At 32.8% G+C, this 24,657-nt stretch overlaps 1 protein-coding gene across 2 annotated transcripts in view; it reads right to left on the reverse strand.

Moving 5' to 3' along the window:
• LOC134699428 (glycine receptor subunit alpha-2-like) overlaps positions 1-20,096 on the reverse strand; it is a 35,325-nt gene extending 15,229 nt beyond the window's left edge. For both annotated transcript variants that reach the window (XM_063561023.1, XM_063561022.1), the window contains exons 1-2: positions 19,844-20,096; positions 7,582-7,656 (exon numbers count right to left, since the gene is read on the reverse strand). In XM_063561023.1, the coding sequence (XP_063417093.1) occupies positions 7,582-7,603 (22 nt within the window). In that variant the 5' untranslated portion in view covers positions 7,604-7,656; positions 19,844-20,096. The remainder of the gene's footprint in view (positions 1-7,581; positions 7,657-19,843) is intronic.
• Positions 20,097-24,657: the final 4,561 nt, after the last annotated feature.

Below are 24,657 nucleotides of genomic sequence, written 5' to 3' on the forward strand. Positions count from 1 at the left end.
TTGTTACTGTTTGGTAGAAGAAATCGTGATGTTAAGAAGTTGGATGTTGCGTCATAACAAAGATTAAAAATCTATATAATGAGCTTTATTGTACAGTGTGGTAATTTTGCGACTTTAAGACGCCTTGCTAATGTTAAAGTCACTTCAAAACATTTTTCAAAAGTCTATCGTGACATCAAAGTATTTTATCAAACGCACCGACTGTCTATTTATTCAGTTGTTTACTTATCTTGATTTGACATAAATTAACTAAGCTGTCATACCACATCTTCTTATTTTTATAATTACTTCTTCTTATACTGGTTCAAAAAGATAAACTGGCTACTCATTACGGAGGGTACAGAAAGGGTTTACACAATAGACAATAATATTTACAAAAGGAGTAGAATAAAGGAAAAACAAAATAAACAATAAAAAAAATAATATGCAAAAAGTGTTGAATAAAGGGCAGACAAACAAAATAAAGAATAGAATAGAGAAAAGTACCAGACATATAATTTTTTTTAGTGTATATGTACTTAAATATAATGAATATTGGTCAAAATTTATAAAGAATAGAGAAATGGCTTAAAAATTAAGAAAACATAATTGAAAGACCTCCCGTTCAGATTCTCTGATAACGTATATATAAAGAACCTTTTTGAGAAAAGCAAACTCTCCGAGGTATTCTTCTACTTAAGTTAAGTTGTAGTAAATTTCAGTCATCTTGTGATCAACTATTTGTTCGACGCTTTTGCTTCATGGGGGTCTCAATAGGTTTCCTTCTTAATCTTTTTATACCATTTTTCTCTATAATAATATTCTTCGTTTATTTTGGTTTATTTTGTCCATTATCAACCATTTTTTTGAATTAAGTACTATTCCCTTTTTTCCCTACTTTTTCATATTTTGTCTGTCCTTTATTCAGCATTTTTTGTCCATTATTCTCGTTTATGTAAACCTCATTTACACATTCCTTGACAGTGACAGATTCAGAAATTTCCATAAGCGAGGGAGGGGCACTGACTAACATACGATGGGCCCGCTCCAGTGAATCCCAAAATAATCAACCAAACAGCCACTGGTCAAACTACCGACTTTGTGCAAATTTTAGAATTATATAACATACAAAACGTATTTATTCGACAGACTGTTACTGCAAACGCTATAGAAATAAAATTCATCAAAGATACCAGTGGGGCTTATAATTTTTTACACCAAGCGTTTTGTGTACAAAAGACCCAGTAGGAACGAACGAGTTAAAAGGAAATATAAATTAAAAAGTTGAAGAACATTAAGGAGCCAAAATTCTGAAAAATTAAATATTTATTTTACTTATATAGTTTAAGTTATTTTGATTGTGAAAGCAAATGGATCAGGAATCTGATGTACAGTAGTTGTCGTTTGTTTATGTAATATATACGTGTTTCTCGTTTCTCGTTTTGTTTATATAGATTAGACCGTTGGTTTTCCCGTTTGAATGGTATTACACTAGTAATTTTGGGGCCTTTATAGCTTGTTTTTCGGTGTACGCCAAGGCTCCGTGTTGAAGGCCGTACTTTAACCTATAATGGTTTAATTTTTAAATTGTTATTTGGATGGAGAGTTGTCTCATTGGCACTCACACCACATCTTCCTATATCTACATATCACTAGCTTTGTATAACTAAGACTGTCAAATATGACTAAGTAAGTTCTCAGGAACTGATAAGGAGACGAATGTTTGTTATTCTGGAGGATCTCGACAGTGTTTTCGCGGATGAAAATCATTATTTCAATTTTTGCTGGATTGGCTTATTTAAATTCTTATCTTTTTTGTATAAAAAAAGATTGTATTCCAATTCATACTAAGCTAGGACTTTTAGCAGATGACTGCTTATTGTATAGAGATGTAAATAATACTAATTTTGAGGCACAATAACTTCAAAAAGATTCATCTAGTTTATTACAATGGGAAGAGGACTGACAAATTTTAATCCTGAAAAGTGTAACGTAATACATATCTCTAAAAAAAAATTAGAAACAGTAAAAGACAGTAAATATTTAGGCGTTACTACCGGTATAAGCCATGCTCATGATTGACTGGGGAACACACATAAACAATATTACTGTAGGGCAAATGAACCTTATGTTTTCTTCGTAGAAACTTGAAAAACTGCCAACGTAAGGCTAAAAATCTTACGTACACATCACTTGTCCGTCCAGTCGTCGTATACTCTGTCTGGGATCCATACAAAAAGCAACACATCACTCAGGTTGAGCAGATACAGCGTTAGGCGACCAGATAAGTCTTTAACGATTATATAGACAGAACACCTGGAGCAGTCTACAACTTAATAAATTCTTTACAATGGGAAAGTTTACAACTTACAAGAAAAAAGTTTAGATTAACTATGCTCTATTAAATTGATTCGGGGTTAGTTGAAGTTCAAAAGGACAATTTAACTTTATCTGATAGACGTACAAGGGGAAACATAAATGTATAAGTATATATGTAATTGTTAATGTATAATTGTTATCCTCTTGTAGCACCATACGTGTGCCTAAGTTGTAATAAATGGTCTTGTCTTGTCTAAATTTAGGCAAATAGCAACCAATAAATAAAGATTTCTACAAATTTTCATCCTATGTATCCTCACACTATTTCTGAAGGGGTGCAATACCTTTTTTTTATTATACTTCACGTTAAAATGCCATATTTTGATTGGCTAAGACGAGGGTGTCTATTTACTCTATCACATAGCTGAGAGGGTGACAATTTTTTTGAATGTTACCCTCTCGTCTAAACCAATCAAAAATCGACAATTTAAAGGACAATGGATTGAATTTACATCAAGTAGTTCGATACAATGCTTAAGTTTTACGTTTTGGATCAAATTTTATTATTTAACTGTAAAAAAAAAATAAAAAAACCATCTTGTTGTTTATGTCTAATACTCAACTCGTAACGTTGTTATGTACGTGACGTCATATAAAATCCTTTTGAAATAAAATCAATCTGTAAAAGACAAAAACGGTAGGACGTTCAGTATAATAAATTAAATAACACATATCTGAGAGGGTGATAGAGCAGATTGTTACCCCTCGAAAAGACATTGTCAACCTTGGCTTCGCCTCAGTTGACAATGTTTTCTCGGGGTACCAATCTGCTCTATCACCCTCTCAGCTATGTGTTATTTATATAATGTTAACCTGTTTTGGCATTTTTCAAGGTGTTGTTAATTGTTATTTGAGATACAATTAAACTGTTAACTGTTTTCAACCCAATGTCTGTTATCTGTTCAGTTAAAATTTGTAATGTTGCTAACTGGTTTTTTTTTAAATGGGATTCCTGTTATCTGTTACTTGACACTTAAAGTTTTCACTGTTTTTGACATAATTTGTCTCTGTGTACTCAACTGTTATTTTCAAGAATTTTTAAGATTCACACTAATCACATTAAATGTGATGTCCTTCTCTTTCTTTACAGTGCTTCCACAAAGGAGTGACATAAACAGCATATATATGTAAATGCAGTGATATTGTTTGCCTTAAATTACTGGAAAAATTTAGACTTTTTCCCATGGAGAAGAATTCCAATTTGAAAAAAAAATGGCTTAACATTATTTCCAAAAATAACAACTTTTTTCCCAAACAGTGCAGTCTCAGTGATAATTGTGCATAAATATAAAAACACTCATTTAAACATTTTTCATGCCTAAAATGACTGTATGTACAGATTTGATGGTCTATTTATGTATCATCACTGACAATAAGGGGTCTTTTTTTTCAAATGAGGGTTTACCTCTTGAAAAGGGGTCTGCAAATTGAAGTTCCAGTCAAATTCAATTTTGGTTTATTATAAATTTTCCAATTTGATAAAAATGGTGAATATTTTCCCAATAAAAAAGGAAGTAGTTTTGAAAAAAACCAACAATATCACTGAACTGTCTTTGGAGATCTTGAGTATAGTAAATCCTTGGTCGTTTTCTGAACAAAAATGTGTACTAGTTCATATAAAATAAACGTCACAAAAAACTCCGAATCATATAAATAAACCAAAATTAAGATAAATAAAAAAACACGAGGCGATGTCCGGACTTGGGACAGGTGACAAAAATATAGCGGGGTTACATTAAACATGTTTTGTGAGATCCCCACCCCCCCTAAACCTCTTACCAATGTAGCACATTTCTGTCTCCTATTTCTAATTTATACCCCGTCAACAGGAAAGGCCACTTCTGACCCAGCTGAAACCCTGGTCCGTCCCAAGATAAAAACAATTTACATGATATGGAATGTTACTAATATACTAAACTCCTAATAGTGGAGGGATTGTACTTAATTTTCAATTTTAAGGGGATAGCTGAGGACCACCTCCGGGAGCGATATTTTCTCGCTGCGTCATATACCAATTGGTGGCCTTCAGCTGTTGTCTGCTCTTTATTCATGTTGTCTCTTTGGCGTATTCCCCATTTCCATTCTCAATTTTTATTTACATTGACCCAGAGCACCTGAATGAAGTTGTGAAAAATAAAGTATCGTTTCAATTTGCAATTCGAAAAAAAACAGTGTAGCCTGGTAGAAGAGGTCGATAAATAAGGCCTAATGGTTTTCAAATTGATGCCAAATTTGCTAGTTTAAGACTTCAAAAGGTAAAAATGGGCCGAAGGCTTTTTCTATATCAGCTCAGTTATTGGTACTTGGAAATGGAAGAGGTGTTACATGTATCTGCTTCATTTTGTGACAACTTACAGGGTACTTTGTGATTGATGCGCTTGTTTTAATGATTTGTGTGATTGATGCGCTTGTTCTAATGATTTGTGTGATTGATGCGCTTGTTTTAATGATTTGTGTGATTGATGCGCTTGTTTTAATGATTTGCGTGATTGATGCGCTTGTTTTAATGATTTGTGTGATTGATGCGCTTGTTTTAATGAGTTGTAATTTGAATATGATTACATGGAGATGTAACTATAATTTATTAGGGGCCATGCTTTTACGAACAATGGACGGGCCCTATAGAAATCAATCACTATGTATATCTGCTGTCACCGTGTATGTCGTATCATTACCAAAGTTTGCTTCCATTCGATTGATTGAAATAAAACGTATACAAAACAATACACAAAACCAGCAGAAGTCTCCCTTTTGACATTGAAGCAAATTTTGATTAATCATGTCTGAAAAATAAGACTTCAGCTGGGAAGGCCCTTCATTAAGCAGACATTTTTCTAGAAGCAATCATTCCGTCCGTTCAATTGTCTGTCCATGTGTCCATCATAAACATATGTTACGTGTGTGAGTAATAAGAAACTTGATCAGCCTTATTAAAGGTTCCTTCAAGCTTGACATTTCTGCGACTTTGTACAATGGTTCTATACACATTGAAGGTGTTCATTCCCCCTTTCTATATTGCTTTTGGGTTGATTTGGGAAAAAGGGAAGATTAAGGTTGCTGTTATCAGCATTTCAAATTTGTTGTTCACTGTTTTTGACCAAATAGAGGTGTTGTTAATCTGTTAACGGACTCCCTATTGCCTCCCCTCCCTCAATTCTGATTAGAATTCCCTACCGGAAGTAATAGGTATGTCTGACACCCAGGAATCCCTCAAAAGTGGCATATTCACTCTAACATTTGAAGGCCCAGAGCAACTTATTAAACTACCAAGCCACTGTACATAATGTATACATGTTATTGTTATTGTTAACTATTTTTGCTTATTATATGAACTTTAATAAGGTCCATTTGTACATAGCACGTCAGCCACGAAAAGTTTTACAAGGTAGGAGTCACTCCCGTATTCGGAAGAAGAAGGAGGATCTTCATTTAAAAAATCAACCAGCCCATCACCCCCTTCCCTGAAATAAAATCGCCGCCCCAACATAACCTGTACAAATATCAAAACAACTAAGGATGTACTTAGGTCAGGTTAGGTGAAAATAAATAAATTAAGAAGTTAAAATTGATACTATAAGCTGGAAGAGCATCAATTAAGGATAAACATAAGCTAAAAATATTGATAGGTCATGGACCTCCTTTTCGAGATATTTGAGAATTAAAATATGGCGGGAAAAGACTGACTCTGACTTTTACCTTATATTTGCATTGGTATTATTGGGTCTCAAAACAAAAGAAAGAAAATTAAGAATCTTCTAAAATTTTGGTAAATGATCTTTCATGAGCTATTTAGTCTTATTAACAAAATAATTGGGTGTTATTGGGCAATATATTTTACATTGTATTGTATGGAAAAACACCAAGGAGTCCGAACATTTGACACAAACTCCAAAATCTCACCCAAGTACACCCTTACCGAAAAATAAGCCTTGCGGCAAACATTTGCCGCAAGTTTGCAGCAAACATTGCCGCAAGCTTGCAGCAAACGTTTGCTGCAAACTTGCCGCAACCGGCATTTTACCATGCAAATGAAGTTTGCTGCAAGCTTGCAGCAAACATAATTATGCAAATTAGATTTGCCGCAAGCTTGCGGCAATTGTTTGCTGCAAGCTTGCGGCAATTGTTTGTTGCAAACTTGTTGCAAACTTGCAGGAACTACAAATATATACCAATGTCGTGTGTGTAGACACATTCAATTTATCTCTTTCAAATTACACAGCAACATTTTTAAAAAGTCAATTCCTGTCATTATACAAACAGTCATTGAAAGAATTCTTGCAAACTCGTGAGATTGAAGGGAATACATACATGTACATGCATATGAGTTTTGAAAAGTGGCAGGAGTCATTCTCAAATGACATTAATATACCTGTATTAAAAAATGAAAAAGGTAAAATCTTAAATGTGTATTGAGTATAAAGCTAGGTAATAATTGCATTAATTTACAGAATTTAACTTAATCTTAATAAACATGATCATGATGGTGCAGTACATCAGTTACAAATTCAAACTTATAATCGCTTAAGTTTTTCAATAACACATACATGTATATATAGTTGCTTACTTAATTATGTATGATGATAACATTAATTATTTTATTAATACATGCAGTTCTATGAATCATTTGTACTTACACAATTACATACTGATTATCCCATATATAACTGAACCAAAATGCCTCCTTAATCTCTTATATGTGAAATGCATTTCCAAACACAACCAACATGACCTAGCCACACTTTCAAATTGTTAGCATCCAGGAAGTGCCAACTAGGCATGCCCAGTCAATATTGTGTAATTCCTGCAATGTTCTGGCAAACATATAGCATGGTCAAAGTTTTCTGCAATCTTGCGGCAAACATTCTTTATTATTTTAAACTTTCTGGCAATCTTATGGCAAACATTGAAGTTTCTGCAAACTTGCCGCAAGCTTGCAGCAATGTTTGCAAGAAGTTTGCAGCTAGCGGCAAACATCTGCAAACACTGTTTTATGTGTTCCTGCAAACTTTTTGTTTGCCGCAAGCTTGCAGCAAGTCTGCTGCATGTTTGCAGCAAACAATTCAGTTTCATAAGGGCATCCAAAACACAAAGTAATTGGGTAATAATATCAAAAATAACTTAGTAATTATATGTTTTCCTGTAATATCACTAAAACAATGATTATTGTAAGTAGTTGCGAAGGTCAGACAAGCTTTTTGAAAATCTTAATTGAAAAGCACTTACCTTGTTTGACAAAATACATCATTGATGGTAAGTAAGAAAAGTTCGAGAAGCAGTAAAGTCAGTCTCATCTTTTGTCTGTAATATAAATAGGATAGTATGGAAAGCAGTAACGACAATCTAATATTATGTCTGTAATATAGAAAGGAAAGTAAGGGAAGCAGTAACGTTTTGTCTGTTTCCACCGAGTGGCCCGGTGGTCCTCTCCGAGTACTTCGGCTTCCTCCACCATAATAAAAGACTTCCCGGTGTCCTACACGTTCCCTTGGGCGGTGTTGGGTGGGGATTGTTCTGGTGGTGGGATAATATTGTAAAGGACACATCTCCATTAATCATTAGGGAGTGTACATGGAACCGCTGTACCCTTGCAGTCAATCAAGGGGTGCGTCTAAATTGGCGGAATCTCGAAGTACATACATACATACATTAATACGTATAAATATGTCAGATGGAATGACCTTAATGGAAGGAAACTTGAATTGTCACCGTAAGTTACGGGTGTAAAGTAAAAAAAAAACACCTCAAAGATACCAGTCAATAACTTTGTAAACCGGACGTGCATTTTGTCAACAAATTACACGCAAGAGACGCTCGAATAAAAAAAAGGCCAAATAAAGGAGGGAGTTGAAGAGCACTGAGGCCAAAAGTGTCCGAAAGGTTTTACAACTATGGTAATTGTGCAATGGAACTCAACCGACAACAGGTATCGTATTTGACTTCCAAAATTGCAGACGTATGTGGCAGCAAATGTATAAAACACGGAGAACAACTTAAGCAAGGTGCCTTATTCCGGGAGTGATTTAGTCACACGTATGTGGATTGCCAAAACATAATTCAAAGAGACACACTATACAGCATTACTTATTGTGTTTAAGAGAGCTAAAATAAAAAAAATATATCCCGCCATCCTTCAAATATTGTTATTGGGTTAGTGTTGCTCATTCTTCCTTTTTTTATTGTTTGTTGTCGTTTACAAGTCCTCGTTTTATTCCCTTCAGGTCTATTTGAGAAAAACAAAACTATATTCATCTATAAAGATCCCTCTTTCATAAAATCCTTATAACCTCAATTTAAGAAATAATTTCCTAGGTCACTGTAAACTGTGTAAAAAATTAATAAAAAGAAAGAAAAATCAATTTAAAAAAGAAATATTTAGTCAGCTTTCAGCCCTTAGAGATACAGACCCTAAACAATATTGGAAATTATTAAAGTCATTAAAATATGAGAACACTAATAAAAAAATTGAGCTTCAAGCTGGTTTTCCCGAAATTATTGATCATTTTAAGCATCAAGGAGAGTCTGTAAACTATGATAAAGAATTTAAAACTAAAATTGAAACCGATATATTAAATGAAACTGATGCACTTTTATTCAATGAGGTAACTGATAAACCTTTTACTATCAATGAAGTAAATAAATGTATACAAAAATTAAAAACTGGGAAAAGCTCTGGTCCAGACCAAATTTGTAATGAAATTATTAGATATAGTGGTGTTGTTACTTGTAAAGCTATTACTAAGCTTTTTAATTTAATTCTTGATTCTGGTAAATATCCATCAAACTGGAGAAAATCTTTTACCATACTTATTCATAAAGCTGGAGATAAGCTAGATATTAATAACTATAGGGGAATTTCCCTTCAAAATTGTATTGCTAAACTTTTCAGTGCTGTTATTAATTCTAGAGTTGTAACTTACTATGAAGACAAGTTTTCAGTTCATCAATTTGGATTTAGAAATAATCATAGGACAGCAGATAGTATTTTTATTCTAAAAACTTTAATGATAAAATATTTGACAAAAAAGAAGAGTAAAATTTACTCTTGCTTTGTTGATTTGCGTCGTGCTTTTGACACTGTTTGGCATGCTGGTCTCTTATACAAATTAAAGAAGGACGATGTTGGAAAGAAAATATTTGAAGTAATTAAAGATATGTATAAGTGTTGTGAATCTTCAGTTAAAATAGATAATAAACAATCTGAATTTTTTGAAATAGATAAAGGGGTCAAACAAGGGGACAGTTTGAGCCCCACATTGTTTAATTGTTTTATTAATGATCTCCATTCAATTTTTGATGGGACATGTGATCCTGTGTCCTTAGATAAAACATCAATAAGTAGTCTTAGTTTTGCTGATGATCTTTTAATATTATCAGAATCACAAAACGGTTTACAATCTGCTTTGAATAAACTGGAAAAATATTGCTACAAATGGCAGCTGACTGTAAATACAAATAAAACAAAAGTTATGATTTTTCATTCTAGAAATTCTTTTGAGTCAAAATTTTTTTATAAACAAAATCAGTTAACTGAAGTTAAAGAGTATAATTTTCTTGGGAACATTATTGATAATAAAGGAAAATTTAAGAGATCTACACATGAACTATCCAAAAAAGCGCTTAAAGCGTTATTTTCACTTAAAAAATATATGTCTAATTTTCATCATGTCCCTGTTGATTTATCATGTAAATTATTTGATTCACTTATTAAACCCATAATTTTATATAATAGCGAGATCTGGTTTATGGAAGATTATTACTCAATTTATAGAGCCATAAATAGAGCCACTTCGCATGGAACTAACTGTGATATTTTATCATTGACAGATAGATTCAGCTTTGAGAAAGTGCATCATAAGTTTTGTAAAACTGTAACTTCTTGGAATTAAAAAAACCTCATGTAATATAGCTGCAAAGTCTGAGTTAGGACGATTTCCACTTGACTCTTTTATTAAAATTCAAGTTTTATTATATTTTTGTAGAATAAACTGCCATGAAATAAACCCTCTTGTTAAAGAAGCTTTTGCAGTAAATAAGTCTATGTCTGAAGATGGAATATATACTTGGTACACTTTTGCCAAGCATATTTTTAAAGAATTTAATATTGATGAAGAACAATATGTTGATTCTGATAAACCTTTTAAACTTATAAAAAATTCACTCAAAAAAACTTTTAAATGTATAGTGAAGGAAAAGTATAATAACATCACTCTTCAAAAACTTTCAAATATTGATAACAGTTCAAAACTTTATCTTTATAGTAAACTTAAAAAAGAAATTAAATTTGAGGACTACCTGCACAATCTAAACAATTTTAATAGTCGTCAGCTTTTAACAAAATTACGTGTAAGTGATCATAATTTGGAAATTGAATTAGGACGTTATAAAAAAATTCAAAGAGAACACAGACTGTGCAAAGTTTGTAAAATTTTAGATGATGAGGAACACTTTTTCCTTCATTGCCAAATTAACATTAATGTAAGACATTCCCTTATAAATGCAATTAAAACCCATTATCCTAATTTTAACCAGCTTGACTCAAATAGACTATATAAAGCAATCTATGGAATTGCGAAAATAAGGTCCACATTGGTCAATTATTATATACATCTATATATAGATATATGTTATTAATATCAACTTCACTTTTTAAAAACATTTATCATGTATAGTTATGTTTCTTGTCACTTGTGTATACATTGTACTATGTTTGCATTTTAACCCGTCAGGGTTTCATGTTTTTTGCAATAAAGATATTATTAACATAAACCTGCAATATTTCGGTTACATGATAGTAATTTCGAATAAAATCGTTTCTGCAAGTACAGGAGCACTGACTTATAAAACATATTATACATGTACCCATGGGAATATAAAATAACCGAGCTTTCAATTGTAAGGATCGTTTCATTTTGTAGCGGAACAAACAAGTGTATTGCCTCTAATTATTATCTGATTTCCATCGCCAGTAACATGACCCGGTTGTATTAATGGATTTATGTCGTTATCAAAAATCAAAATGACTATTAAGTTACAGAAATCATTTATGAGGGTCTTATTGTGATTTACAGGAAACGAATAATGAGCAAAACAATAAAGAAAAGATAAAAATGGACAAAAATAGAGAGAATCGTGGATTACTTAAATACAAGGAGTAGAGAATAATGAGGTGAAAAAAAGGAAAACAATGGTGGAAGAAAAAATAAATTTCCGTATATTAAAGAAAACATACCCCATATTGACCCTCAATAACCGATTCGAAAACAAAATAATGTTATTTTTATCTGAGCATCACTTAGAACATGTTAAAATAGTTATCTGTAAACTAATTTAAAAAAAAAGATTTTTAACAATATTTCCCGAGGATATAATTTGTCACCATATTATAGTCAATACCATGTTAAAGCATTTTTATCTTTGGACCATTAGTGGATTCGTTTTTATCCTGTTAAAAGTATTCCAACATGTCTATAAATATAATGCTTTTATATGTGGCAAAATCATGAAGCGATTACCAAATATAAGTGGATCATAAATAATTTACTCTATAGTAAGGAAAAAAAATAGCATTAAAATAATTGAGAATAAATGGTTATACAAAACCCCAAAAGGAAAATTAATGTTGAACAAGACGAACCACTAAGTATGTTTTAGAACTATTCGAATTGTAGGGTCAACGACAATGAAATAAACCAAAACACATCCAAAACACAAGCGTTTGATGAATGGATCCCCCTTTTTAAAATCATTTCAAGTCAAATTTTGATAGTTTTTGAACTTTTTGCCCTCTTTTTAATGCATGTATACTGGCTAAATACTGGTTAAAATACTGAGAACAAGAATGTGTCCCAAGTACACAAATTCCGCATCCGCACTATCATTTGCTATGTTCAGTGGAGCGTTAAAATGAGATAAGATCTCTAGTTTGGCATTAAAATTAGAAAGATCATATCATAGGGGACATGTATACTAAGTTTCAAATTGATTGGACTTCAACTTCATTCAAAACTACCTCTACCAAAAACTTGAACCTGAAGCGGGACAGACGAACGGACGAACGGTACGACGAACGAACGGTCGGACGACGGACGGCCGGACGAACGAACGGTACGACTAACGGACACACAGACCAGAAAACATAATGCCCATAAATGGGGCATACAAATTATCTATGAAGTAACTGTTTATTTAAAAGTCCTTGCCACTTTCCTGGAATGTTGATTCGTTAATTTCATATATTCTTATCAGTTTTATAAAAAGTACATTAGAAAAATTCTAATATAAATTTAACGTCTAAATTTGCAATTATCACGCAATAATATCAAAGAATGCAGGAAGCTAGTAACTCTACAAATTGTTTGAAATTTGCACATCATATATCGCTTCGAAATTGATATAATTGTATTAATGGCTACTTATCTTAAGTTACGATTTGACGGTGACAAAGTACTAATCACACAAGAGACCAGACACATGCCAGCATTTCTTTCAGATTATACCAGTATGTCTCAGAGTTTCCTGATTAGTGGTTTATCAATTTTCTAATTATTTTAAAGTACATATGGATTCAAGTCCCGACCAGGGGGAGGTGTTGGGTACGAACAAATGGGGGGAAAAGTAATCATACAAAATATTATTACAATTAATTTCCAGTACATGGTTGATCAGTGGTGGTGTGCGCTTTTTTTGGTGTAAGCCCCCCCCCCCCCCTTTTCACGTTAAAACTGTGTAGTGTAATTGTTAATTGAGAATCGGTTTTTAATGTTGTTTATAAGACTTATGCTATATTTTGATTTTTTTTTAGGATTAAGAGAAAACACTGGTAAATAATTTATGTGTGTAAGTTGATATAGATTGTGTCAACATGTATTCGGGTATTTACCTTGTTAACCATAGCTCGTTCTAGACTAGTAAACCAGGCTGAGATAAGCTAGGGTTGTATGTTTTTCTGTGCTTATTTATAGCCTTTGTATGAGGTCGATACAAGGATATATTGACCTGAAAGAAGTATATTGACTGAGGACGAAGGCCGAGGTCGATATACTTCTTTAGTTTATATATATTTTTATTTATAGTGGATTGGGAAACAAGTTTTGAAACTTATATTAAGCCCTTCCCACTTTGACCTTTGCGGTTGTTTTTTTTTTTTTGTCGATACATCCTGTATTGACCTCATACAAAGGCTATCGTATTGTATTGGTTTTTTTTCTCTCCGTTTTGATTCGTACATGTAGAAGTGTCCTTTTTAATTAAAACTTAATTCAAATATCTCATGTACCCTCAAGGTTACGTATACAAAACTTCACGGTTAATTAGACGATCAAAGCTATTTGTCAGCTGTGGAATGAATTATTAATAATCAAGCTTAAGTGTCGTATTGTTTGAAGACTTTTAATGGAAATGTGTTATATCAATAAATTCTTACATCACCCAATACAACAGAATAGTAGAAGCAAGTAATGACATGTGACAGTTACATGTCTGTGAGCAAGTTGCATTTTATGACTTTTTTCTCCATTTATGAGATACATGTACGTATGCTGAGCATGGAAAATGAATTATATATAATTTGATAAACAATTCTACCTTGGAAATCAAATATACGTCTTCAAGGGTTGAAATAAATGTATCAAAAGCTTACGATATAAAAAAGAAGATGTGGTATGATTGCCAATGAGACAGCTATCCACAAAATACCAAAATGACACAAATATTAACAACTATAGGTCACCGTACGGTCTTCTACAATGGGCAAAGCCCATACCGCATAGTCAGCTATAAAAGGCCCCGCTAAGACAATGTAAAACAATTCAAACGAGAAAACTAACGGCCTTATTTATGTAAAAAAATGAACGAAAAACAAATATGTAACTCATAAACAAACGACAACCACTGAATTACAGGCTCCTGACTTCGGACAGGCACATACATAAATAATGTGGCGGGGTTAAACATGTTAGCGGGATCCCAACCCTCCCCCTAACCTGGGACAGTGGTATAACAGTACAACATAAGAACGAACTATAAAAATCAGTTGAAAAAGGCTTAACTCATCAGATAGACAAAAAATACAAGTGCACGTGGCCGGGTAATTTTTATAGCGTAAACTATATTTTAATCTTAGCTCAATGCATGAAAAGGTCACATATCATTGGATTACTATACTGATGGATTTTAAAAACGCAGCACTACTTTTTTCGTTAGAAGGCGATAAAGGGTAACCCATATTTTCGTGCAACGTGTTTTTCCATTTTTATTTCACGTGCAGGCGTGATTTGAAAAAGGTCCGTTTTTTACCGTGAAACAAAATTTAAATGTTCGTTCATCGTGAAATAGCGATTTTATTTCGCCTTCTTCCGTGCAGATACATATACCCCCCTTTACACCCCTCTTTATATTATTCATCTTCAAATATACAATGCTTGTATAATAAATGTATTTGCAAAAATTTCATTCATTACTGCATTGTCTAAAAAATGTTTGCAGGTCGAAAGTTGAATTGATTTCGTCATGTTTAACTAAGAATGTAAGAGAACAAATAAAATTAAAATTGAAGCATTTTTATGAACAACTAGTAAATGAGATAAAGGGGTCAAACAAGGGGACAGTTTGAGCCCCACATTGTTTAATTGTTTTATTAATGATCTCCATTCAATTTTTGATGGGACATGTGATCCTGTGTCCTTAGATAAAACATCAATAAGTAGTCTTAGTTTTGCTGATGATCTTTTAATATTATCAGAATCACAAAACGGTTTACAATCTGCTTTAAATAAACTGGAAAAATATTGCTACAAATGGCAGCTGACTGTAAATACAAATAAAACAAAAGTTATGATTTTTCATTCTAGAAATTCTTTTGAGTCAAATTTTTTTTATAAACAAAATCAGTTAACTGAAGTTAAAGAGTATAATTTTCTTGGGAACACTATTGATAATAAAGGAAAATTTAAGAGATCTACACATGAACTATCCAAAAAAGCGCTTAAAGCGTTATTTTCACTAAAAAAATATATGTCTAATTTTCATCATGTCCCTGTTGATTTATCATGTAAATTATTTGATTCACTTATTAAACCCATAATTTTATATAATAGCGAGATCTGGTTTATGGAAGATTATTACTCAATTTATAGAGCCATAAATAGAGCCACTTTGCATGGAACTAACTGTGATATTTTATCATTGACAGATAGATTCAGCTTTGAGAAAGTGCACCATAAGTTTTGTAAAACTGTTCTTGGAATTAAAAAAAACTCATGTAATATAGCTGCAAAGTCTGAGTTAGGACGATTTCCACTTGACTCTTTTATTAAAACTCAAGTTTTATTATATTTTTGTAGAATAAACTGCCATGAAATAAACCCTCTTGTTAAAGAAGCTTTTGCAGTAAATAAGTCTATGTCTGAAGATGGAATATATACTTGGTACACTTTTGCCAAGCATATTTTTAAAGAATTTAATATTGATGAAGAACAATATGTTGATTCTGATACTCCTTATAAACTTTTAAAAAAAATCACTCAAAAAAACTTTTAAATGTATAGTGAAGGAAAAGTATAATAACATCACTCTTCAAAAACTTTCAAATATTGATAACAGTTCAAAACTTTATCTTTATAGTAAACTTAAAAATGAAATTAAATTTGAGGACTACCTGCACAATCTAAACAATTTTAATAGTCGTCAGCTTTTAACAAAATTACGTGTAAGTGATCATAATTTGGAAATTGAATTAGGACGTTATAAAAAAAATCAAAGAGAACACAGACTGTGCAAAGTTTGTAAAATTTTAGATGATGAGGAACACTTTTTCCTTCATTGCCAAATTAACAGTAATGTAAGACATTCCCTTATAAATGCAATTAAAACCCATTATCCTCATTTTAACCAGCTTGACTCAAACTCTAAACTTAAAACTATTCTAGATCCCAATAAAGATATTTTGTCTAGTGTTGTAGACTATATAAAGCAATCTATGGAATTGCGAAAATAAGGTCCACATTGGTCAATTATTATATACATCTATATATAGATATATGTTATTAATATCAACTTCACTTTTTAAAAACATTTATCATGTATAGTTATGTGTCTTGTCACTTGTGTATACATTGTACTATGTTTGCATTTTAACCCGTCAGGGTTTCATGTTTTTTGCAATAAAGTATTGGGGATAAACTATCTGATATAAAGGATAACATCTAAAAAAAGCTATTTATAAACATGTAAAAATAAATAATACAGAAGACAAATATTTAACTTGCTCAAAACTTGAATTCAGAAAACTGATAACAAAATTTAGATTAAGTGACCATAATTTATTAATAGAAAAGGGGAGATACCTTAAAATACCAAGAGAAGAAAGATTATGCAAAAACTGTAAACTTAAAGATGAAATTCATTTCTTTTTATTTTGTAATAGAAACCATAATAATAGAAAAGTTTATTTTGAATTTTTGATAAATGAGAATATCCACAAATTTAAATGACATAGATAAAATAACATATATACTCAACCCAATTTCACACATTCAGGTAAATAAGCTAGTATCCTTTTTAAAACAGTCTATTGAACTGAGGACAGGGGACTCTTAAAATATTTACTTTTATTGTGTATATTAATGATCTTGTTGTTATTTTTTATTTTCATTTTGTTATGTTGTGTCACATACTATGCTATAAATATGTAGTTTTATGGCAATAAAGATTTGAATGTTGAATGTATGTTAATATTCAAATCACGTGGTTTTCCTCTATCAATGAATTTGTCACAATCGAAGGCAATGACTAAACGAATGACAGAAAAAGTCCACCAGTTCTGTTGGACATGTGTTCAGCTCTGTTGTCTACCTTCTGATTTGACCTCTGTCCCCCCCCCCCCCCCATTGCTATGTGTTTTGTCAATTATGCGGGTTAAAGTTTATGGATTAAAAATGTTTCTTTGGAATTTCAGTACATTGGAAACAATGATGGCATGAATCTGTCTGCAATGACATTCATCGATTTAATAAGCAATTGGGCCATTGCAGACATGTTTCGCAAATGACCTTAAATAGACAATTTATTTTGCGTATCGTAATCACCACATATTGATCTGGTCATGGGTGGTCATTTACATATCTAATTGGCCTGGACCGTTGTTATAAGACGATAGACAGAAGAGTTTCTGATGCGACAGTGTTTAGCAATAGCACTTTCATGTATATTCCTGTTTCAATGGTCGGGTTGTTGTCTCTTTGACACATTCCCCATTTCCATTCTCAATTTTATCATGGCCTGATTCAGATTTTCATTGCTAAGTTTCAGTCTCAGGCAATATGCACACATGTATATGTATGTGTGTAATGCAACATTTTTCTTATATTTTTAAATGTGGCTATTAATTGAAGGAATTGTTTTACGAAGAAAAATATCTTCAGTGAAAAATCTTTCATTGGTTTTAAGACATTCGTGCGACCTAACATAACCCGGTATGATAGGTTACATCAGACAAGTCAGGTATTTACTTTTCTACATTGGTTAGAGGTATAGGGGAAGGGTTGAAATCTCAAAAACATGTTTAACCCCGCCGCATTTTTGCGCCTGTCACAAGTCAGGAGCCTCTGGCCTTTGTTAGTCTTGTATTATTTTAATTTTAGTTTCTTGTGTACAATTTGGAAATTAGTATGGCGTTTATTATCACTGAACTAGTATATATTTGTTTAGGGATCAGCTGAAGGACGCCTCCGGGTGCGGGAATTTCTCGCTACATTGAAGACCTGTTGGTGACCTTCTGCTGTTGTTTTTTATTTGGTCGGGTTGTTGTCTCTTTGACACATTCCCCATTTCCATTCTCAATTTTATTGGATGTCTTTAGGCAGAAATAAATGTGGTCAGCATGAATAGATGCTATATATGATCACTCATGATTTAGTAAATAAGAATTACCTAAATGTGTATTTCGTTATAAAGTCCGTCAATATATATGAAAACATACAACAACGAGTAAAAACGCAATGGGTCACGTAGTACATAGTTCACTTTTAACATGGTTCGGTGTGAGCCAAGGATCCGTGTTGAAGACCGTCCTTTGACCTCCAATTGTTTACTTTTACAAATCAGTACGTGGATGTATAGTTGTCGCATTGGCAACACAACCACATCTTCTTATATTTATTCACACAGCTTGATCTAAGTAGTTTGTAAATTATGGCTTTTTTAAAATCTTAGCAAATTGAATACAGTGGATTACAGGGACACGGACTTACGGACTCACAAACAGAAAGCATAATGGACCCCTACAGGCGAAGCTTTGAACTTCTTCCAATTGTGGTACTAACTAATACTTTCTGATTATTCATAATCAAAATGATTACAGTCTATTAATTTGAACTCTGTCGAAGGGACTCCCGAAGATTGGCACTGTATACTCAATCAGGAACATAACATATTACATATACTGTTCCCAGACTCAGCTCAGGTTTAAGCAACACCCTTATGGTATTGTCGGGAACTTGTAAGGTTAAGATTGTTGACATGAACACGTTTTGAACTAAGCGCGAATGACTTACGGTTTTATGATTTGTAGTGTCTACTAAATCAAGTGTTTAGGGATACCCTATTGTCGAGAAAATTGGGCTGGTGCAAAAAAAAATAGAATTCTGATTTGGTATATTTAAAAAAAAAGATAGGGTATATGATTGCCAATGAGACAACTCTTGAAGCCGAATGAAACCGAAATTAACAACTACGGGTCACAGTACGGCCATCAACAATGAGCAAAACCCATACCGCATATATAGTCGGCTATCAAAGGCCCATAATGATATGTGTAAAAATATTCAAACGAGAAAAATCTAATGGCATAATAAATGCACAAAATAATGAACGAAAACAAAATATGTAACACAGCAACAAATGACAACCACTGAATCACAGGCTTCTAACTTCGAACAGGCACATACATTGTACATACAGAATGTTGCGGGGCTAAACATATTAGCGTACGCTCAACCATCCCCAAGCTTGGACATGGGTTTAACAGTACAACATAAGGACAAACTGTAAAAATCAGTTGAAAAAGGCTCAACTCATTAATATTTTTTGTAACTGAAACTAAATAGCGTAGAAAACTTTATTTACATTTTAATTTTCAATTTTGAAACCAAAGTAGAGTAGCAATATCCGAAATAAACCTTACAAAGTCAGTTATTCTGGCTTCTATTTGGTTGTAGTGCCCCAAACGTTATATCAATTTCGGTTCTATAATATTTTGAGTGTCCGAAGAGGTATATAGGATAGAGAACAATTATAGGCAGATCACATTTAGAAAAAAGAGGAATGAAAAATAGGCAAGAATTATAAAGCTTAATCGACAACCCAGAGTTTGATGTGTACTCTCAATATCACCTTGTTTCATTAATTCATTAACTTTCAAACTTTAGTTTCTTGCATTTCTTCAAGTTATAAATCAAACAATATAAGGTAATATAAACAAATATCTTACCTGATGAAATGTTTGCATAGACTGTGTACCTGTTCTACTGGTTTTACTGAGAAGCTGACTCTATCACAGTCAAAAATCCTATCTTTTGTATACTACTGTATCCCTGTTAAGTGTTCCCCTGTCACAGGTGGTACCGTGCTAATGACTGATATAACAGCACTTTATAGTAAACACTATATAATTGGTATTGAACCAAGGACCAATAAAGCCCGAGGAAATCTTCGTCACATGGGTTAGGTATTGATATGTACTAAGCTTGCAGAAGTTATCGTAAGTATCGTGCAATTTCAAATCAATAGTTGTGGATATATTATTCGCTTCATAAAACGCTATTTTTTTACTACGACAAGTATTATTATATTGCTTTCATCAATGACAATATCTATTCTATGAGCTACAAATTCAACACAGCCCTTAGAAATTAAGTGAAGCTTTATACAATTTTCTATGAGAGATACATATTAGGTTTCTCAAAAGTATTCATATACGAAATATTATAGAAAAATATCAATTAAGTTCATATGAACGACAATCCTGTTTTGTAGCTGGTGCAAATAAATTATATATTTAGACATTTCAAGTTATTATTTTATAAGCTTTTATAGTATCGACAGCAGCTAAAAGTTTTGACAAGCGTTTACAATATCAACAACAGTATAAACTGAAGATTGTACGTTATCGATATCAGTTAAAAGTGTCGACAAGCGTTTACAATATCAACAACAGTATAAACTGAAGACACAATTGTACGTTATCGATATCAATTAAAAGTGTCGACAAGCGTTTATATCGACACTATTCCAAAGTTCTGACAAGCATCGTCGGTATCAGCAGTAGTTAAATGTTCTAACAAGCGTTTAAGTAATATCTTCCGACAAGCGGTTACGGTATTAACAGCAGTATACAATTATGACAAGAATTTACATAATGGACAGCATATAAATGTGCGACAAGCGTATACAGTGTGCCAATCACACAAAGAATACTATATCACAAATCATTACTAATGTATAAGGCAAAACATGGCTTAGCTCCAGAATATATGTCCAGTCTTATTGTATCAGCTTCTGCAAACCAAAAATATAATACCAGATTTTCATCCTCAGATAATTTTATTATTCCAAAACCAAATACACAGTTGTATAAGTCTAGTTTCTCATACACTGGACCAAAAGTGTGGAATGCTCTTCCTAATTTAATAAAGAAATCAAATACAGTATCCGAATTTAAACATAAATACAAATCTATGTACTTTTAACATTTATACTATCATATTTGTACTGTAATGCCATATCATAATTGTTAATTGTATTTTAAATTGTATATAATCTTTATTTATCATTATTATTGATGCATTGTTTATTATTAATGTAATTATTATTGTATTAAGAGAGCCTTATTGAAAATTGGTGTAATCCAAATGAGTTACTCTCTCTAAATAAAGATATTATTATTATTATTATTATTACAGTATCGACAACAGTAAAAGGATCCGACAAGTGTATACAGTATCGACAGCAGTAAAATGATCCGACAAGCGTATACAGTATCGACAGCAGTAAAATGATCAGACAAGCGTATACAGTATCGACAGCAGTAAAATGATCCGACAAGCGTATACAGTATCGACATCAGTAAAAGGATCCGACAAACGTTTACCGTATCGCAGCAGTAAAAGGATCCGACAAGCGTATACAGTCTCGACAGCAGTAAAATGATCCGACAAGCGTATACAGTCTCGACAGCAGTAAAAGGATCCGACAAGCGTTTACCGTATCGCAGCAGTAAAAGGATCCGACAAGCGTATACAGTCTCGACAGCAGTAAAAGGATCCGACAAGCGTTTACATTATCGACAGCAGTAAAAGGATCCGACAAGCGTTTATATTATCGACAGCAGTAAAAGGATCCAACAAGCGTTTACCGTATCGCAGCAGTAAAAGGATCCGACAAGCGTTTACCGTATCGCAGCAGTATAAAGTTTACGAACGCTATACGATATTGACAGCAGCTGAAAGTTTTGACAAACATTTGCCGTATAGACAGCAGTTAAAATTTCAAACTTATAGATTATCGTTGATCATCTCAACGAGATAGATTTTCTCGTATCAGGAAGGCGAAAGCAAGAAAAGCAATCAAGGTGAGATGACCAATGATAATTTGTTTGTCGCTATTTTACCTATGACGACTTGGTGATCTTCATTTCAATTTCATGTCAATTTCATAAGCAACGCCACGTGCCTCCTAGTTTTTAGCAAATGGTTTTCGATCTAACGCAAGTAGCATTGATAGGAAAAGTTATCACAAAAAAAAATCAAAGGAAAAATGCATTAAATAGCGATAAAACTGATTGCAATATCGATCGACAGCAGTGAAAAAACCCCGACAAGATTTTACGGTAACAACATCATTTAGAAGTTTTCACAACTGTTTCATTATCGACATCAGTTAAATACTCTGACAAGCATTTACAATATCGACATCAGTTAAAAGTTCTTACAAGAGTTTACGGAATCGACATCAGCTAAATGCTCTGATAAGCGTTTACGATATTGACATCAGCTTCATTTAAAATGCTCTGAGAAGCGTTTACGATATCCGCATCAGTTAAATGCTCTGACAAGCGTTTACGATTTGCGATATCGACATCAGTTAAAAGTTCTCTCAACTGTTTACGATATCGACATCAGTTAATTGCTCTGACAAGCGTTTGCGATATCGACATCAGCTAAATGCTCTGACAAGCGTTTACGATATCGACATCAGTCCAATGCTCTCATAAACGTTTACGATATCGACATCAGTGAAAAGCTCTAAAGCGTTTTTCGATTCGCGATATCGACATCAGTTAAAAATCCTGGCAAGCGTTTGCGATATCGATATGAGTTAAATGCTCTGACAGACGTTTAAGATATCGACATCAGTTAAATACTCTGACAAGCGTTTACGATTTGCGATATCGACATCAGTTAAAAGTTCTCTCAACTGTTTACGATATCGACATCAGTTAATTGCTCTGACAAGCGTTTGCGATATCGACAACAGCTAAATGCTCTGACAAGCGTTTACGATATCGACATCAGTGAAATGCTCTAGAGCGTTTTTCGATTTGCGATATCGACATCAGTAAACTTTCTGACAAGCGTTTACGATACCGACATCAGCTCAATGCTCTCACAAACGTTTACGATATCGACATCAGTTAAATGCTTTGACAAGCGTTTTTCGATTTGCGATATCGACATCATTTAACAATTTTGACAAGCGTTTACGATATCGATATCAGTTTAATGTTCTGTCAAGCTTTTACGTGATCGACATCAGCTAAATGCTCTAACAAGCGTTTACGCTATCGACATCAGTAAAAAGTTCTGACAAAGTTATTGAAATGCATGCAAATATAAACATTATTCTCAGTATGCATATTTTTATTGTTCTTTGTTTAACTATTATACACCAGCCGGTCGATTTCATAGCATGCAGGACATAGACATTATATTGTGCTATGACGTCATATAAATAAGCAAACCACCAGCCGGTCCATATAGAACATAAAGGAAATAGACATTACATTGTTCTGTGACGTCATGAAATTTAGCAAAGCAACTTGTTGAACAGAACTTTTTTTCTCAGTATAACAATTAAAAAGGGTCCGGTGTATTATGTCAGCAGAAAATATTCATTGTAGGACTCAAACGCAATATGCAAATTTAAGGTGGTACCTAACACTACAGGGAGATAACTCTGTAAAATCTGCAGAACGTTTTAATGACCTAGTTTCATAAGGGAAAATTAGGCTTCGCAATGATCAAAGTAAGTGTTTGTCAAACTGCTATATAACCAGTGTATTTTTCTGATAAAACGGTTGGTTCAAATTTTTTGAATTTTTTATATTTTTGTCAAAGGGTCAAAGTAAATACTTTGTCAAAATTTTAAGAAAATTAAACGAACCAAATTAATTTTAGTTAAAGTGTTAGGTACCACCTTAAAGAGCTTACAAATTGTCTAGTTCAATACACTGATTAAGATGATAGGTTGTTTTGTTAACTGTTGTATGTCCTTTATATAATAGCCAATAAGTATGTGCTAAATAAAAAGCAACAATTACAATATATATAATTTGTTTTTCTGTTTTGTTGTTAATTGGATTATAATAGTTTAATGACAAAATTAAGCACAAAACAATACTTCGGAATATTTTTTGAAAACTTATGAAGTAAAATTTAAGATTATGCATTGAGAAGACATCATCTTTATCATAGAACAAGAAGTTTGGAAACAGTTACTTTTTTGTTTCCCTTAGTTGTACCCGACTGAATTGTCTCTCTGTCGAATCAAGGAAGATGTAGACAAGAAGACGACACAGTTCGGTTCCCTAAAAGATGTCGACTATCTGTAAAAAAACACTTCCATAATATTTCACAAATAAGTTGTCGCTAGAAAACGCAGCATATCGGTGATACCAGCTTCAGCTTTTTCATATCAGTAAAGTATGTTTAAAAAAAAATTCCTTTGATTTTTAAAGATATCTTCTGTTTAGTTTTATTCGGTATGTGAACAGTGTCTGCATGGACAATATTTTTTGGAGGTATGACGTAGAGGTTTCTTTGTGGGGAAATTGTTTTCTTTAAAATTCTTGTTTGTATTAAATACTGAATAGCTTCGGCCTTTGATATTTATTTTATCTTTACTAAAAGTATGTGTTCAAATCGTTCAGCTGGTTTTTGAAGAGTTAACTCCCTTATGTGTTCTATACACCCTTAACCCCTAACTGACAAACACAGCCGTTAAACCCCTAACTGACAAACACAGCCG

The sequence above is a fragment of the Mytilus trossulus genome, unplaced genomic scaffold, assembly GCF_036588685.1.
Source record: "Mytilus trossulus isolate FHL-02 unplaced genomic scaffold, PNRI_Mtr1.1.1.hap1 h1tg000070l__unscaffolded, whole genome shotgun sequence".
NCBI lineage: Eukaryota > Metazoa > Mollusca > Bivalvia > Mytilida > Mytilidae > Mytilus > Mytilus trossulus.